At 48.2% G+C, this 18,479-nt stretch overlaps 1 protein-coding gene across 8 annotated transcripts in view; it reads right to left on the bottom strand.

The window, feature by feature from the left end:
- The window catches only part of GPATCH8 (G-patch domain containing 8), a 145,081-nt gene that overhangs the window by 32,884 nt on the left and 93,718 nt on the right, over positions 1–18,479 (bottom strand). For 7 of the 8 annotated variants that reach the window (XM_063959957.1, XM_063959954.1, XM_063959959.1 and 4 more), the window contains one exon: positions 5,035–5,165. In XM_063959957.1, the coding sequence (XP_063816027.1) occupies positions 5,035–5,165 (131 nt within the window). Of the gene's footprint in view, positions 1–5,034; positions 5,166–13,667; positions 13,760–18,479 lie in introns of those variants that run through there. The other variant, XM_063959958.1, reaches the window with a different exon arrangement.

Here is an 18,479-nt window from a genome sequence, read left to right as displayed (position 1 = left end):
AGCATCCGTTTGGAAATCTGCAGTTTTCTATCTGGAGAGTCCCAAGCCTTTTCACATAACTCATTTAGCTCGTGTGAAGGGGGGGGGAAGGTCACCACCTGCCTTTTTTCCCCATACATATGAACCCTCTTGTCTGGGGTTTCCTCTGTGATGTGCAACACATCCTTAATTGCTATAATCATGTAACGGATGGATTTAGCCAATTTAGGCTGTAACTTTGCATCATCGTAATCGATACTGGAGTCAGAATCCATGTCGGTATCTGTGTCAACAATTTGGGATAGTGGGCGCTTCTGAGACCCTGAAGGCCTCTGCGACATAGGATCAGGCACGGGCTGAGACCCTGACTGTCCTAAGGTTTCAGCTTTATCCAACCTTTTATGCAAGGAATTAACATTATCATTTAAAACCTTCCACATATCCATCCAATCAGGTGTCGGCGCCGTCGGCGGAGACACCACATTCATTTGCTCCCGCTCTGTTTCCACTTAGCCTTCCTCGTCAAACATGTCGACACAAGCGTACCGACACACCACACACACAGGGAATGCTCTTTTTGAAGACAGTTCCCCCACAAGGCCCTTTGGAGAGACCGAGAGAGAGTATGCCAGCACACACCCCAGCGCTATATAACCCAGGAATAACACAGTAACTTAATGTTAACCCAGTAGCCGGTTATATTGATTTTTGCGCCAAATTATGTGCCCCCCCCTCTCTTTTTACCCGTGTATCTGCAGGGGAGAGCCTGGGGAGCTTCTTCTCAGCGGAGCTGTGGAGAAAAAATGGCGCTGGTGAGTGCTGAGGAAGAAGCCCCGCCCCCTCAGCGGCGGGCTTCTGTCCCGCTTTAATATACAATTTTTGGCGGGGGCTCATACATATATACAGTGCCCAACTGTATATATGCAAACTTTTGCCAAAGAGGTCCTAAATTGCTGCCCAGGGCGCCCCCCTCCTGCGCCCTGCACCCTTACAGTGACCGGAGTATGTGGGTGTGTGTGGGAGCAATGGCGCACAGCTGCAGTGCTGTGCGCTACCTCAGTGAAGACTGGAGTCTTCTGCCGCCGATTTCGAAGTCTTCTTGCTTCTTTCACCCAGCTTCTGTCTTCCGGCTCTGCGAGGGGGACGGCGGCGCGGCTCTGGGATCGGACGACGAGGGTGAGATCCTGTGTACGATCCCTCTGGAGCTATTGGTGTCCAGTAGCCTAAGAAGCAGGACCTATCTGCAGAGAGTAGGGCTGCTTCTCTCCCCTCAGTCCCACGATGCAGGGAGTCTGTTGCCAGCAGAGCTCCCTGAAAATAAAAAAAACCTAACAAAATACTTTCTTACAGCAAGCTCAGGAGAGCTCACTGAACAGCACCCAGCTCGTCCGGGCACAGATTCAAACTGGAGGAGGGACATAGAGGGAGGAGCCAGAGCACACCAGAACCTAAATTCTTTCTTAAAGTGCCCATGTCTCCTGCGGAGCCCGTCTATTCCCCATGGTCCTTACGGAGTCCCCAGCATCCACTAGGACGTTAGAGAAATTACGTTGTCTTGACATAATTTCTGTATTGCATTCAGCACTTTTGCTCTGTCCTGAACAGAAGTTGGTAAGGCTGATTTGAAAAATCGGCATGGGGGAAGGACCTGAAATTCCAATTTGTACCCTTGGGATACTAATCTGCAATACCCAAGGATCCAGATCTGAGTGAACCCAGACCTGGCTGAAAGACAGTAGACGTGCCCCCACCCGATCGTACTCCCACAGGGGAGCCCCAGCGTCATGCTGAGGTTTTAGCAGAAGTAGCTGTTGACTTCTGCTCCTGCGAGCCTGATGGTGTTGTAGATTTTTTACCTCTTCCTCGACCTCTTCCTGCGAAGAAGGGGGTACCCTTTGCCTTTTTGGACTTGTTGGGCCGAAAGGATTGCATCGTATGAGAATTAAATCCTTTCCTAGGTGGAGCAGCTGCGGAAGGCAAAAATGCTGACTTGCCTGATGTAGTTGTTGAAATCATGGCATCCAGCTTGTCTATAAAGAGGGCTTCTCCATTGTAAGGAAGCGCCTCAATCTTTTTTGATTCCGCTTCAGCATTCCATTGGCGGATCCACAGCGCCCTGCGGGCTGAAATCGCCATAGCGGAGGATCTTGAACTCAGCAACCCAATATCCTTCATAACGTCAACTAAGTAACCTGCAGCATCTTTGATATGGCCGAGAGTTAGGACTATTTCATCCCTGTCAACTGTGTCTATGTTAACAAGCAAGTTGTCAGACCATTTTTCCAGTGTTACCTACCCACGCACAAGCAATGGTGGGCCTGAGCACCGTTCCGTTAGCCGTATATATGGATTTTAGTTTTTTTTTTAGTTTACGGTCAGCTGGATCTTTTAAAGGGGCTGAACCAGGGTCAGGCAAAACTATTTTCTTAGACAGCCGAGAAACTGAGGTGTCTATCATTGGGGGTGTCTCCCATTTGTTCCTGTCTTCCTCAGGGAAAGGGTACGCTACACGTATCCTTCTTGGAAGGGTAAATTTCTTCTCAGGGTTAGCCCAGGATTCTTCAAAGAACGCATTCAAATCCTTTGAAGGAGGAAAAGTCACAACCTGCTTTCTATTTAATTTAAAATAATCCTTTTCCTCTGGGACCAGTGTTGTTTCAGGAAACTCCAACACTTCCTTTATAGCAACTATCATACATTTTATGCTTTTGGCTAATTTGGGGTCTACCCCTCTCAAATCCCCAGTGTGGACGTCAGAGTCGGAATCTGTATCTGTGTCCCCTTGCATTATCTGGGCCAGAGACCTTTTCTGGGAACTGGATGGGAACCGAGTGGATGATATGGAGGGGTCAATAAACAATGCATCCTCCACAGACTGCCTCCAATATTTAGTCTGTTGTTCAGACTCAGAGAATTTCTTTGCAATCATTGACATATTCTTTTGCAACATTCTCACCCACTCCGACTCCTTCCGAGAGGGAAGGGCCACCACATTACCCTCTTGTGCATCTAAAATGGGTTCTTCCTGGGAAGAACCCTCCCCAATGTCTGACATGTTACATACTTGTGTGTGTGTGTACACACACACACACACACACACACACACACACACACACACACACACACACACACACACACACACACACCCCCTATCACACAGGGGAGCTATTGGGGACAGACCCACACTAAAGTCTGTCAGAGAGACACAGAGGGATCTGCCAGTCCACACACTGCACCTTATTGTGAATTGTGGAAATATTACCCACTTACAGCGCATATACCAATAATAGACCCACAGACCTAATTATAATAAACACTCTCTGCCCCTTCTATAACACCCTGTACTTGTATCAGCGTTGTCATGAGGAGAAACAGCATTCAGGAGCTTCACACTGGAGTTTCTGCAGGAGAAAATGGAACCCAGTGAGTGTTCTGGCAAGTCTGAGGAGAAGCCCCGCCCTTCAGCCTCAGCAATGTAATATCTTTATTGGCTGGGGATGGCACATCAGCGGCTGTACATATATGTACCCTTTTTGCCAGTGAGAGTATGGTTTTAAAACATGCCCTCAGAGGGCACCCCCCCCCCCAACCCCCCGCGCTCTGCACCCCTGTGCTGAGAGACATGGCGCGCGCTGCGCGCGTACCTGTATGCCGCCAACGATGACCGGAGGATCCCCTCTCTGCAGGACTCCGGTAATATACTCACCAGCCTTCTGGCTCTGTTAGGGGGTGGCTGCAGTGCTGTGGGAGTGAACGCTGGCCAGGCTTGGGCTGTGTTCAGTGCCCTTCAGGAGCTAATGGTGTCCCATCAGCGGAAGCAGAACCATTAACTAATTGAGAAGTTGGTTCCTACTCTCCTCCCCCCCCCAAGTCCCACGAAGCAGGGAAGCTGTTGACAGCAGCCTCCCTGTAAAATAAAAACCTAAAAAAGTCTTTTTCCAGCAAAGCTCTGTAGTGCTCCACTAGTGTGCATCCAGTCTCCTGGGCACATTTTCTAAACTGAGGTCTGGAGGAGGGACATAAAGGGAGGGGCCAGTTCACACTGTTGAAAAGTCTTAAAGTGCCGAAGGCTCCTGCGGAACAGTCTATACCCCATGGTACTAAAATAGACCCCAGCATCCTCTAGGACGTAAGAGAAAAATATTTCATAGAGCATATTATTTGCTCCACAGACAATATTTGGTGGCTATGTCTATTACAGGTGAGTGTCATCGGTGTCGTAAACTGGAAGCAGATCTCTTTCACTGCTTTTGGACATGTCCATTGCTCCGTAACATTTGGTTGCAGGTTTGACGCTACACTATGGACCATTTAGTGAATCATTTGCCTTTTAACGCAAACTGGGCAATTTGGGGGATTATCTCCACAGGCCAGAGGGTCGCCAAGGGTTGTAGGAAGTTGTTATTGGCCATTAGTGCGGCGGCCCGCAAGTCTATCTTACAGATGTGGATCCTTCCTCACCCTGCTTCGCTAACTCTTTTCAAGGGGAAATTACACTACCTCTTTCAGATGGATTGGTTGAATACAACTTTAGAAAAGGAAAAAAAAAAAAAAAGACCTCAAAAATTTTTGATACCTGAGAAAGCTATGTGACTATCCTTCCCAGTAGATAGTCAAAGAAGGATTAGAGACTCCCTCAGACACACGGAGTGCTATGAAACTAGGTTGCTGTTGGGAGGTCCCCCTATAGTACTTAATGATTAGATTTCTTGGGACCGGTCTGACGCTGGACTCCTCCTATACCTCTTAGAGGGAATCTTGTGGCAATTGTTTGGACCATATGGGCTTTAGCCGATTTCTTAATGTTTGTTTCTAACATGCACACGGGGAAAGCTGCATTTATTTGTACTGCTGTAGACTATTGTGAAAGGGACTTTGTTATTATATATGTACTGTTCTACTTCAAATCAATATAACTAATGTATGTGATGTGATGTTTTAATAAAAACTTTTCAGGAAACAATAAAAAAAAAAAAACGGCCAAAGCTACTGCTTTTCAAATGGAAAAACACAGGATGCGTCTAATGTCGATAACAGCCGCTTATTTTCATTCACCTTTCCAACTGCTTCCTCTGCTCCGCCAGCTCAAGTAGACGTCGCAGAGCCTTCTCCTGCTTGCGCTCATCTTTCCGGGAACGAGATGAAATATTGCGGGCAAACTCTCGCTGCTTCAGATCCTTCAGCCTCTGCAGGATACAATTTTACATATTGCAGCATTTACAAGCGTGACTAAGGGATTACTAAGAGACCTAAAGATGTCGGCAAATAGTATACACTGAAATTTCAATATTCAGAGGAGAATTTTGACCAGCAGGTGTCCTGCAAAACCAAGTCTAACAGCACGGAGGACCCAAGCTCAGTGTAGAGAGCCAGACTGACACCTTTATCTACGCACTGATGGGTGAGAGGCAGTTTCCGGGAATCACAGTATGGATCAACAACTACTAATACTGTAATAACTAAATGCCTATAAGTGGTCACAGTACTTCTCTTCACATTTTGAGATAGAAAGTTACAGTATTCTAAATTATATATACACACACACACACACACACACACACACACACACAGTATTTATTCAGTGTCATGAATAATTTGGAAAAGTAATTTTTTTTTTGCTTAAACAAATCACACTTCCCCATATCGGTGTAATACAGCAATGTTATTTGGTAGGAGAACTTTGTGGTATAGTACAGGTGGTAGATATCTGTATCGTGCTATTTAGTCTCCAAGCAGATTTAAATGCATCATTGGGTGTTTACGACACTCATTAATATCTACCTCAGACAAGCTTCAGTTAGAATTAAAATAATCAATGAGCAATTAATTTCAACATTTGTTTACTATATACAGCAAGGCGAGTCCCAGTTTGTGACCTGCTGGATTCCCCAGGAATGACATCTGCCCACGGGACGAAATTGGTGGACGATTATTTTAGGTGATTATGAGTCCCCTCTAAGGTAAGATCTTTGCTAATAACTATAGCCTTTTGTTTATGTACACATTACCCAATGTTGCTAAACATTCCTGTAATTGCTGTGTTACGTGTTCTTGAGAAAGGTCCCTGAGGCTTGACACTGCTATTCTCTGTATTACATGGTGAATACATTTGTTGCTTTCTGTACTACAGTGCCCTCTTTGGTTAAATATATGCACATATACAATATACATTCACACACACAACATATACTTTCAGTCAAACATTTTAGAACACCCACATATTTCCTGATTTTAGTGAAATTTATGCAGTTTAATGTATTTTGAAATTAAAGCATAGAAGACACACAATTTTGTTTAACAAACTGTAATCTATGGTTTTATTCAAAATAGCCACCTTTCGCAGACAGAGCCACACTTGTGGGATTTTTTCTATAATGGAAATCAAATAGTGTTCAGGAAATTCTTCCCTACACTGCTGCAAAAGTTCCTTACAAATGTATTGCACTTGTAGGTCAAACCCATCCAAAACCAGTGCAGGCCAATCTAGCAGCAGCGCTAGCGCATCGCTATCGCTGTAGGGGGTACACACGGAGCAATAATGCTCAAATTCTAAGCATCAGATTGCTTAGAATATCGCTCCGTGAGTACCCCCCTTTTGGTCTGGAGACTGTGCTTGCCGCTTGAAGTCTACAGTATTGTTCTTCTCCTTGAAGAGAAGTGACATAGCCTGGAGGTATTTAACTTGCTTTAGGATGAACCTAGGTGTTGCAAAATGCTGCAGTACCTCTTGGTCCAGGGTGCCAGTCATACTTTGCATGGCACTGACTCGGAATCCAACAAAATAACACTAAACCACAGGTTCTCAAACTCAGTCTTTAGGACCCCAAACCGTTCATCTTTTCCAATTCTCCTCATAGAATCACAAGTTAAATAATGAGCTCCACCTGTGGATGTTTTAAAATGAGTCAGTAATGAATACACCTGTGCATCTTCTGGGTGACCTGCAAAATCTGACCCGTGTAGGGTCCCGAGGACAGAGTTTGAGAACCACTGCACTAGACCATCCACCAAGTTTTATATTTGATGTCACAGAGTTTATCTACTAACCAGCAGTTTGTAAGAGCATATATAAACTACCAGTTAAACGTTAGAACCTCTACATTCTTCTCCCAGTTTTTACAGAAATTTGAGCATTTCAAGCCAAGTGCATAACCTGCAGTAGTACAAAAGTTAGCCATAAACAGCCTCAGGTTAAAAATATAGTACTTTTACATCTGATCTGACATAAAACACGAGGCTGGACCATGAAGCATCAGTGACTAGAATAAGGTCTTTTGTACCAATTGTACGAGGAAGGAAAAAGAAAATAAGATTTTACTTACCGGTAAATCTATTTCTCGTAGTCCGTAGAGGATGCTGCGACTCCGTAAGGACCATGGGGAATAGACTGGCTCCGCAGGAGATAGGGCACTTTAAGAAAGCTTTGGACTCTGGGTGTGCACTGGCTCCTCCCTCTATGCCCCTCCTCCAGACCTCAGTTAGGGAAACTGTGCCCAGAGGAGATGGACCGTACGAGGAAGGATTTTTGTAAATCTAAGGGCGCGATCCATACCAGCCACACCAATCACACCGTATAACTTGTGATAAACTTACCCAGTTAACAGTATGAACAACAACATAGCCACGGTTCAACCGAAAAACTATAACATAACCCTTATGTAAGCAATAACTATATACAAGTCTTGCAGAAGAAGTCTGCACTTGGGACGGGCGCCCAGCATCCTCTACGGACTACGAGAAATAGATTTACCGGTAAGTAAAATCTTATTTTCTCTAACGTCCTTGAGGATGCTGGGACTCCGTAAGGACCATGGGGATTATACCAAAGCTCCCAAACGGGCGGGAGAGTGCGGATGACTCTGCAGCACCGATTGAGCAAACAGGAGGTCCTCCTCAGCCAGGGTATCAAACTTATAGAACTTTGCAAAGGTGTTTGTCCCCGACCAAGTAGCTGCTCGGCACAACTGTAATGCCGAGACCCCTCGGGCAGCCGCCCAAGAAGAGCCCACTTTCCTAGTGGAGTGGGCCTTAACAGATTTCGGTAACAGCAATCCTGCCGTAGAATGCGCCTGCTGAATCGTGTTACAGATCCAGCGAGCAATAGTCTGCTTTGAAGCAGGAGCGCCAACCTTGTTGGCCGCATACAGAACGAACAAAGCTTCAGTCTTCCTGATTCTAGCCGTTCTGGTCACATAAATCTTCAAAGCCCTGACTACATCCAGGGACTCGGAATCCTCCAAGTCCCGTGCAGCCACAGGCACGACAATAGGTTGGTTCACATGAAAAGATGAGACCACTTTTGGCAGAAAGTGAGGGCGAGTCCTCAACTCTGCCCTATCCACGTGAAAAACCAAGTATGGGCTTTTATGTGATAAAGCCGCCAATTCGGAAACACGTCTTGCCGAAGCTAACACCAACAACATGACCACTTTCCACGTGAGGTATTTCAACTCCACAGTTTTGAGTGGTTCAAACCAAGGTGACTTGAGGAAACGTAACACCACGTTAAGATCCCAAGGCGCCACCGGAGGCACAAAGGGAGGCTGAATATGCAGCACTCCCTTCACAAAGGTCTGTACTTCAGGAATAGAGGCCAATTCTCTTTGAAAGAAAATGGATAAGGCCGAAATCTGGACCTTTATGGACCCTAATTTTAGGCCCAAAGTCACTCCTGTTTGAAGGAAGTGAAGTAGACGGCCCAAATGGAACTCCTCCGTAGGAGCAGCTCTGGCCTCACACCAAGAAACATATTTCCGCCATATACGGTGATAATGTTTTAACGTAACATCTTTCCTAGCCTTGATCAGGGTAGGAATGACTTCCTCCGGAATCCCTTTTTCCGCTAGGATCCGGCGTTCAACCGCCATGCCGTCAAACGCAGCCGCGGTAAGTCTTGGAACAGACAGGGCCCCTGCCGCAGCAGGTCCTGCCTTAGAGGAAGAGGCCACGGATCCCCTGCGAGCAACTCTTGCAGCTCCGGATACCAAGTCCTCCGTGGCCAATCCGGAACAATGAGTATTGTTCTGACCCTGCTTCTTCGTATTATTCTCAACACCTTGGGTATGAGAGGAAGAGGAGGAAACACATAGACCGATCTGAACACCCAAGGTGTCACCAGAGCGTCTACCGCTACCGCCTGAGGGTCCCTTGACCTGGCGCAATACCGCTTTAGCTTTTTGTTGAGACGGGATGCCATCATGTCGATTTGAGGCAGTCCCCAACGATCCGTGAGCTGTGCGAAGACTTCTTGATGAAGTCCCCACTCTCCCGGATGCAGGTCGTGCCTGCTGAGGAAGTCCGCCTCCCAGTTGTCCACCCCCGGGATGAACACCGCTGACAGCGCGCTTACATGGCCTTCCGCCCAGCGTAGAATCCTGGTCGCTTCTGCCATGGCCATTCTGCTGCTTGTTCCGCCTTGGCGGTTTATATGAGCCACTGCCGTGACATTGTCTGACTGAATCAGAACCGGTTTTCTCCGAAGCAATTCCTCCGCTTGACGCAGGGCGTTGTATATGACCCTCAACTCCAGGACGTTGATGTGGAGACAAGACTCTAGGCTTGACCAGAGACCTTGGAAATTTCTTCCCAGTGTCACTGCTCCCCAGCCTCGGAGGCTTGCGTCCATGGTCACCAGGACCCAGTCCTGAATGCCGAACCTGCGACCTTCTAGTAGGTGAGCACTGTTCAGCCACCACAGGAGAGATACCCTGGTCCTGGGAGACGGGGTGATCCTTTGATGCATTTGTAAATGGGACCCGGACCACTTGTCCAAGAGGTCCCAAGGAAAAGTCCTCGCATGGAACCTACCGAAAAGGATGGCCTCGTAGGAAGCCACCATCTTCCCCAGGACCCACGTGCAATGATGCACTGAAACCTTTTTTGGTTTTAATAGGTTCCTGACCATGGCTATGAGTTCCTGAACCTTTTCGATCGGAAGAAAAACCTTTTTCTGGTCTGTGTCTAGAATCAGCCCCAAAAAGGTCAGACGCGTTGTAGGGACTAGCTGGGACTTCGGTATATTGAGAATCCAGCCGTGTATCTGCAACGTCTTCATGGACAGAGACACGCTGTCCAGCAACCTCTCCCGAGATCTCGCCTTTATGAGGAGATCGTCCAAGTATGGGATAATTGTGACCCCCTGCCTGCGCAGGAGCACCATCATTTCCGACATTACCTTGGTGAAAATTCTCGGGGGCCGTGGAAAGCCCAAACGGCAACGTCTGAAATTGGTAGTGATAGTCCTGCACTGGAAATCTCAGGAACGCCTGATGCGGGGGGAATATCGGAACATGAAGGTAAGCATCCTTTATGTCCAGGGACACCATCCAATTCCTCCCCTCCAGGCTGGCGATGACCGCCCTGAGTGATTCCATTTTGAACTTGAACCTCTTCAAGTACAGGTTCAGAGATTTCAGGTTTAAAATGGGTTTGACCGAACAGTCCGGTTTCGGGACCACAAACAGGGTTGAGTAATATCCCTCTCCTTGCTGGAGATTAGGAACGGTGACAATCACCTGTTGAATATACAATTTTTGGATTGCTGCCAAAACTAGCTCCCTCTCTGACGGGGAAGCCGGCAGAGCCGATTTGAAAAATCGGCGAGGAGGCAAGTCTTCAAATTCCAGCCTGTATCCCTGAGAAACAATCTCTAATGCCCAGGGATCCACCTGTGAGTGAACCCAGACGTGGCTGAAAAACCGAAGATGAGCCCCCACCAGATCTGCCTCCCCTCGGGAAGCCCCAGCGTCATGCGGTGGACTTTGCAGACGCAGGGGAGGACTTCTTCTCTTGGGAACTAGCTGTGTGCAGCTTTTTTCCCCTGCCTTTCCCTCTGGCAACAAAGGATGATCCACGTACCTTCTTGTTTTTATTGGAACGAAAGGACTGCACTAATGAGGTGCCTTTTTTGTATGCTGCGAGGGGGACATAAGGTAAGAAATTTGACTTACCAGCCGTAGAGACAAGATCCGAGAGGCCGTCTCCAAACAACTCCACCCCTTTGTAAGGCAAGGACTCCATATGCTGCTTTGAATCTGCATCTCCCGTCCACTGTCGGGTCCACAAGAGCCGCCTAGCAGATATAGACATAGCATTTATTCTGGAGCTTAATAAACAAATGTCTCTCTGAGCATCTCTCATATACAAGGCAGCATCTCTGATATGCTCTATGGTCATTTGAATGGCGTCCCTATCTAAGGTGTCAATTTCCGTAGATAAGGAATCTGCCCATGCCACAACCGCACTACAAACCCAGGCCGACGCCATAGCCGGTCGAGCAATAGTACCGGAATGATTGTAAATGTGCTTTAAAGGTAATTTCCTGCCTGCGATCAGCAGGTTCCTTGAGGGAAGCCGTATCCTGAGAAGGCAGTGCCACCTTTATGGACAAACGTGTCAGCACCTTGTCAACTTTTGGCGAAGATTCCCAGCGTATCCTATCAGTTTGTGGAAAAGGATACGCCATGAGAATCCTTTTGGGAACTTGTGGTCTCCTATCCGGAGATTCCCAAGCCTTTCCGCACAAGTCACTTAATTCAAATGAGGATGGAAAGGTGACTTCAGGCTTTTTCCCTTTATACATGTGTACCCTCGTGTCAGGGACAGGGGGTTCCTCAGTAATATGCAAAACCTCTTTAATGGCAATAATCATGTACCGTATACCCTTAGCCACCTTTGGCTGTAATTTTGCATCTTCATAGTCGACACTAGAGTCAGTATCTGTGTCGGTATCTGTGTCATCGATCTGGGATATGGTGCGCTTCTGAGGTCCCGAAGGACCTGGCGCCCCAGGGACATGCATGGACTGGCTACCTGACTGATCCCTAGCTTCTGCCTTGTCTAACCTTTTATGCAATAGATTGACATTTGCATTCAAGACATTCAGCATATCCACCCATTCCGGTGTCGGCGTTGCAGACGGCGACCTGACATTCAAGCACTCCCCCTCCACATTAAGCAAGCCTTCCTCGTCAAACATGTCGACACACGCGTACCGACACACTTCACACACACACACACACACACACACAGGGAACCCCTTTCCTGAAGACAGTATCCCTGTCAAGGCCCTTTGGAGAGACAGAGAGAGAGTATGCCAGCACACACCCCAGCGCAATAACCCTGGAGACCAACACAAAATGTTTTCCCCCAGCAGCGCTGTATAATATGTAAACCGCCATCTATGTGCCCCCCTCCCCCTCTCTTTTAAGCACCCTTTCACCGTGTGTAAGCAGGGGAGAGTCCGGGGAGCTTCCTCTCAGCAGTGCTGTGGAGAGAAAATGGCGCTGGTGAGTGCTGAGGGAGAAGCCCCGCCCCCTCGGCGGCTGGCTTCTGTCCCGCTCAAACTTAGTAAAATATGGCGGGGGCTCTTTAATATACATGTACAGAGCCCACCTGTACATGTATATAGTCTTTTTGCCATGCAGAGGTTTATATTGCTGCCCAGGGCCCCCCCCCCTGCGCCCTGCACCCTTACAGTGACCGGAGTATGTGAGGTGTATGGGAGCAATGACGCACAGCTGCAGTGCTGTGCGTTACCTCAGTGAAGCTGAAGGCTTCTGCCGCCTGATGACTTCTGTCTTCTGTACTTCTAGCTCTGTAAGGATAACGGCGGCGCGGCTCCGGGGGTGGACGCCCAGTAAGAACCTGCGTTCACCCCCTCTGGAGCTAATGGTGTCCAGTAGCCGAGGAAGCAGAGCCTATCTTTGACAAGAAGGTCTGCTCCTCTCTCCTCAGTCCCTCGATGCAGGGAGCCTGTTGCCAGCAGTGCTCCCTGTGAAAAAGTAGTAAAAGGTAGAAAAAAATCCAAACAAAAATGCTTCTAGGCAGAGAACTCTGGAGAGCTCTCTGCAGTGCACCCATCTTGCTCTGGGCACAGTGTAAAACGGAGGTCTGGAGGAGGGGCATAGAGGGAGGAGCCAGTGCACACCCAGAGTCCAAAGCTTTCTTAAAGTGCCCTATCTCCTGCGGAGCCAGTCTATTCCCCATGGTCCTTACGGAGTCCCAGCATCCTCAAGGACGTTAGAGAAAAAGGAAAAAGAGAAAAAGAGGAAAAGGGAAATCTTGATTAGCCATAACATTAAAACCACTTACAGGTAAATGAGTAACATTGATTATCGCATTACAATGGCACCTGTCAAGGGGTGGGATATATTAGGCAGCAAGTGAACAAATTATTGAAGGTGATATGTTCAAAGCAAGAAAAATGGGCAATCGTAAGGATCCGAGCGAACAAGGGCCAAATTGTGATGGGTACACACTAGGTCAGATCAACTCCTAACGGCACTACTTGTGAGGTAGTGTTTAGTACCCACTAAGAGTCTTCCAAGGAAAAACAACCAATGAACTGACGACAGGGTTATGGACGCTCAATGCTCACTGATGCGAGAGTGAGCGAAGGCTAGCCTGTCTGATCCTATCGCACAGAAAAGCTACTGTAGCACAAATTGCTGAAAACATTAACGCTGGTTGATGGAAAGGTGTCAGAACACACAGTGCATTGCAGCTTACTGCGTAACCACAGACCGATCAAAGAGCCCATGCTGACCCCTGTCCACCGCTGAAAGCGCCTACAATGTGCACGTGAGCATCAAAATTGGACCATGATGCAATGGAAGAAGGTGTCCTTCTCTGATTACCATGGTTTCTTTTACATCATTTGGACAGCTGGGTGCATGCACGTCTTGTACCTGGGGAAGTGTGCAGCAGGATGTACTATGGGATGAAGGCAAGATGGCTGAGACTTAAAGGAACTGTTCCTAACATCTTGGTGCCAGATGTCTTGTGAAGTCCAGCCTTGATGGGTCAGAGCCGTGTTGGCAACACGTGGGGGACCTACACAATATTAAGAAGGTGGTTTTGTTTTAGTACCTGAATGAACCATGACATCATTTAGGGATAAAAAAAAATAGGATTTTAATTACCTACTAGTAAATCCTTTTCTCGTAGTCTGTAGAGGATGCTGGGGTCCACATTAGTACCATGGGGTATAGACGGATCCACTAGGAGCCACTGGCACTTTAAGAGTATAATAGTGTGGGCTGGCTCCTCTCTCTATGCCCCTCCTACCAGACTCAGTCTAGAAACTGTGCCCGAGGAGACGGACAACTTCAAGAGAAGGATTTTACACAGATAGTGGCGAGAATCACACCAGCTCACACAAACAAGACAAACCAAGCTAACTAGCTTGAAAACTCAGCAACAACTGAATAACATTACTGAACCAAGTAATAATGCAGTACACTACTAAGAACAAAGCAGTACTGAACCAAGTAACCACTGCAGGATAATGAAGCGCTGGGTGAGCGCCCAGCATCCTCTACGGACTACGAGAAAAGGATTTACCGGTAGGTAATTAAAATCCTATTGTCTCTTACGTCCTAGAGGATGCTGGGGTCCACATTAGTACCATGGGGATGTACCAAAGCTCCCAGAATGGGGGGGAGAGCGCGGAGGCTCCTGCAGAACTGAACGACCAAACTTTAGGTCCTCAGAGGCCAAAGTATCGAACTTGTAGAACTTAGCAAACGTGTTTGACCCAGACCAAGTAGCCGCTCGATAAAGCTGTAAAGCCTAGACACCCCGGGCAGCCGCCCAGGAAGAACCCACCTTACGAGTAGAGTGGGCCTTAACAGATTTTGGACACGGCAATCCTGCCGTAGAATACGCATGCTGGATAGTGAACCTAATCCAGCGAGATATTGCCTGCTTAGAAGCAGGATACCCAAGTTTCTTGGGATCATACAGGACAAACAGGGAGTCCAATTATCTGTGACGAGCAGTCCTCTTCACATAGATTTCTAGAGCGCTTACAACATCCAAGGACTGATGACATTGCGGAGTCAGTAGCGACTGGCACCACAATAGGTTGGTTGATATGAAATGCCGACACAACCTTCGGAAGGAACTGCTGACGCGTCCGGAGCTCAGCTCTATCTTCATGGAAGACCAAAGTAGGGGCTTTTACAAGACAAAGCCCCCAACTCCGACACACGTCGAGCAGAAGCTAAAGCCAACAAAGTGACAGCCTTCCACGTGAGAAACTTGACCTCAACCTCTTGTAGAGGCTCGAACCAATCCGATTGGAGGAACTGTAACACCACGTTAAGATCCCAGGGTGCCGTAGGCGGCACAAAGGGAGGCTGGATATGCAGAACCCCTTTCAAGAAAGTCTGAACCTCAGGGAGGGAAGCCAGCTGTTTCTGGAAGAAGATGGATAAGGCCGAAATCTGGACCTTCATGGATCCCAACCTCAGCCCCATATCCACACCTGCTTGCAGGAAGAGGAGAAACTGTCCCAATTGAAACTCCACCGTAGGAAACTTCTTGGATTCACACCAAGATACATACTTTTTCCAAATGCGATGGTAATGTGTAGACGTTACTCCTTTCCTAGCCTGTATCAAAGTAGTAATAACCTTTTTTGGAATGCCCCTCCGAGCTAATATCTGGCGTTCAACCTCCATGCCGTCAAACGTAGCCGCGGTAAGTCTTGATAAGCGAACGGCCCCTGCTGCAGCAGATCCTCCCGAAGAGGAAGAGGACTCGGATCTTCCAACAGTAGATCCAGAAGATCCGCGTACCAAGCCCTTCTTGGCCAGTCCAGAGCAATGAGGATTGCCTGAACACCGACTGGAACACCCACGGAGTCACTAGGGCGTCCACCGCCACTGCTTGCGGGTCTCTTGACCTGGAACAATACCTCCAAAGCTTCTTGTTGAGACGGAAGGCCATAATGTCTATTTGAGGTACACCCCAAAGATCTGTCACCTCCGTGAAAACCTCCGGATGGAGGCCCCACTCTCCTGGATGGAGATCGTGTCTGCTGAGGAAGTCCGCTTCCCAGTTGTCCACTCCCAGAATGAAAATTGCTGACAGTGCCACCTCGTGCTTTTCTGACCAGAGGATAATTCTTGTTACCTCTGACATTGCAGGTCTGCTCTTCAATCCGCCCTGTCGGTTTATGTAAACTACCGTCGTCACATTGTCTGACTGTACTTGAATGGCCCGATCTCGCAGAAGGTGTACCGCTTGGAGAAGACAGTTGTACATGGCTTTTAGTTCCAGAATGTTTACTGGAAGACTGGATTCCAGATTTGACCACCTTCCTTGGAAGGTTTCCCCTTGAGTGACTGCGCCCCATCCCCGGAGACTTGCATCCGTAGTTAGAAGGATCCAGTCCTGAATCCCAAACCTGCGGCCCTCCAGAAGGTGAGGCATTTGTAGCCACCAGAGGAGTGAAATCCTTGCTTTCGGTGACAGACGTATCCTCAGGTGCACATGTAGATGAGAACCCCACCACTTGTCTAGGAGATCCAGTTGAAGGATCGAGCATGAAATCTTCTGAACTGTAGAGCCTCGTAAGAGGCAACCATCTTCCCCAGAAGGCGAATGCACTGATGAATCGATACCCGGGCTGGCTTCAGGACATCCCGGACCAACGCTTTCTCCACCAGTAGAAACACCCTCTGCACTTCCGTGTCGAGGATCATCCACAGCAAAGAATCTCCTTGTTGGCTCCAAACGTGACTTTGGAAGGTTCAGGATCCAACCATGGTCCCTGAGCAGACGAGTCGTGAGAGCAATGGACTGCAACAACTTCTCCCTGGACAATGCCATTATCAGCAGATCGTCCAGATATGGAATTATGTTCACTCCCCATCTGCGGAGGAGAACCATCATCTCTGCCATTACCTTGGTGAACACCATCGGTGCCGTGGAGAGACCGAATGGCAGTGCCTGAGACTGACGGTGACTGTCTAACAGTGCAAATCTGAGATAAGCCTGGTGCGGCGGCCAAATCGGAATGTGGAGGTACGCATCCTTGATATCCAGGGATACCAGAAACTCCCCCTCCTCCAGACCTGAGATCACCGCTCTCAGAGACTCCATTTTGAACTTGAACTCCCTTAGATAGGGGTTTAGTGATTTCAAGTTCAAAATCGGTCTGACCGAACCATCCGGTTTTGGTACCACGAAAAGGTTTGAATAGTAACCCATGTTTCTTCGCAGAAGGCGTAGCTGAGGGAAGAAAAGGTGACTTACCCGCGGTTGCCGTGGAAATCCACGTATCCAACGCTTCCCCAAAGAGAGCCTGACCTGTATAGGGTAGGTTCACCACACTTCTCCTGGATTCCGCGTCTGCAGACCATTGACGTATCCTGAGTCCCCTGCGAGCTGAGACCGACATGGAAGATATCCCTGCATTCAGCGTACCATGGTCCTTCATGGACTCCACCATGAACCCAGCAAAATCCTGTAAAAACAGTTCAATGTCAGTTCTATCCATTGTATCTAAATCCTCTAGTAATGTGCCTGACCACTTTACTATAGCTTTAGAAATCCATGCACAGGCAATAGTAGACCTTAAGGCCACCCCTGAAGCAGCGTATATGGATTTGAGTGTAGTGTCAATCTTACGATCGGCCGGTTCTTTTAACGCGGTAGAACCAGGGACAGGTAAAACCACCTTTTTAGACAGTCTTCTCTATCCTCCTCGGGGAAAGGAAAAGCAACCAGAACCCTCTTGGGGATCTGGAATTTTTTCTCCCAGGTTTTCCAGAATTTTTCAAATAAAGCGTTTAGTTCTTTAGACGCAGGGAACGTTAGCGAGGCTTTCTTATTGTCTGTGAAGTAAGCCTCCTCAACCTGCTCAGGCGTTGTGTCACTAATGTTTAACACATCTCTAATGGCCTCAATCATGAGCTGCACCCCCCCTTTGCCAGGGATGCCGCCCCCCTCAGCACATCCCCATCATCTGCCGTGTCAGAGTCGGTATCCGTGTCATCTTGCATAATCTGGGCAAGTGCACGTTTCTGTGGGTAAATGCTAGGGGTTTTTGAAGGAATAGGAACAGAACCTGACTATGGTGGCCAATCCCGGGATCGGCGGGATCCCGGGATTTAGGCCCAAAAATGGCCGGGATACAATCCCGGGATTGGAAGCTCCAATCCCAGGGAATGAGGGATCAGCATTGAGCGTCCACAGGACGCTCAAACGCTGCCCGGCTTCCTGCTTCCGGGTCCCCAGCGCAGCGTGAGAGGTCACGCTGCGCTGTCAGCTGCTAGTAGGAGCCGCCAGCAGCGTTCAGAAGATGTTCCCCTCCCGCCCGCCCCCAGTATATGGTGAGTTATATGTGCGGGGCGGGGTGGGGCAAGGGGACGGCCACCTAGGAAAAAGCCAATCCCGGGTATCCCGGGAATGGCCATTTTTCAATCCCGATACCCGGGATTGAAAAAATGGCCCAGGATTGGCTTCCCTAAACCTGACCAAACTGCCAAAGAATTCTTTAAAACCCGAGTTTCAGTCTCAGTGTGAGCTACCCTAGTAGAGATCTGAGAGATAATTTCCTTAATGGAGGTCAGCCATTCTGGCTCAGCAATAGGGATTTGAGACAAGACATTACATTCCTGTGTACATGGAATGGATTCCTCTGGAGAAGAAATGTCCTCTGCAGTATAAAACACAGAGAACCTGGACATGGCTATGTAAAAAAGTATACA

Source organism: Pseudophryne corroboree, chromosome 3 (genome assembly GCF_028390025.1).
Source record: "Pseudophryne corroboree isolate aPseCor3 chromosome 3, aPseCor3.hap2, whole genome shotgun sequence".
Lineage (NCBI taxonomy): Eukaryota > Metazoa > Chordata > Amphibia > Anura > Myobatrachidae > Pseudophryne > Pseudophryne corroboree.
This window is presented reverse-complemented; position numbering and strand designations above follow the sequence as displayed.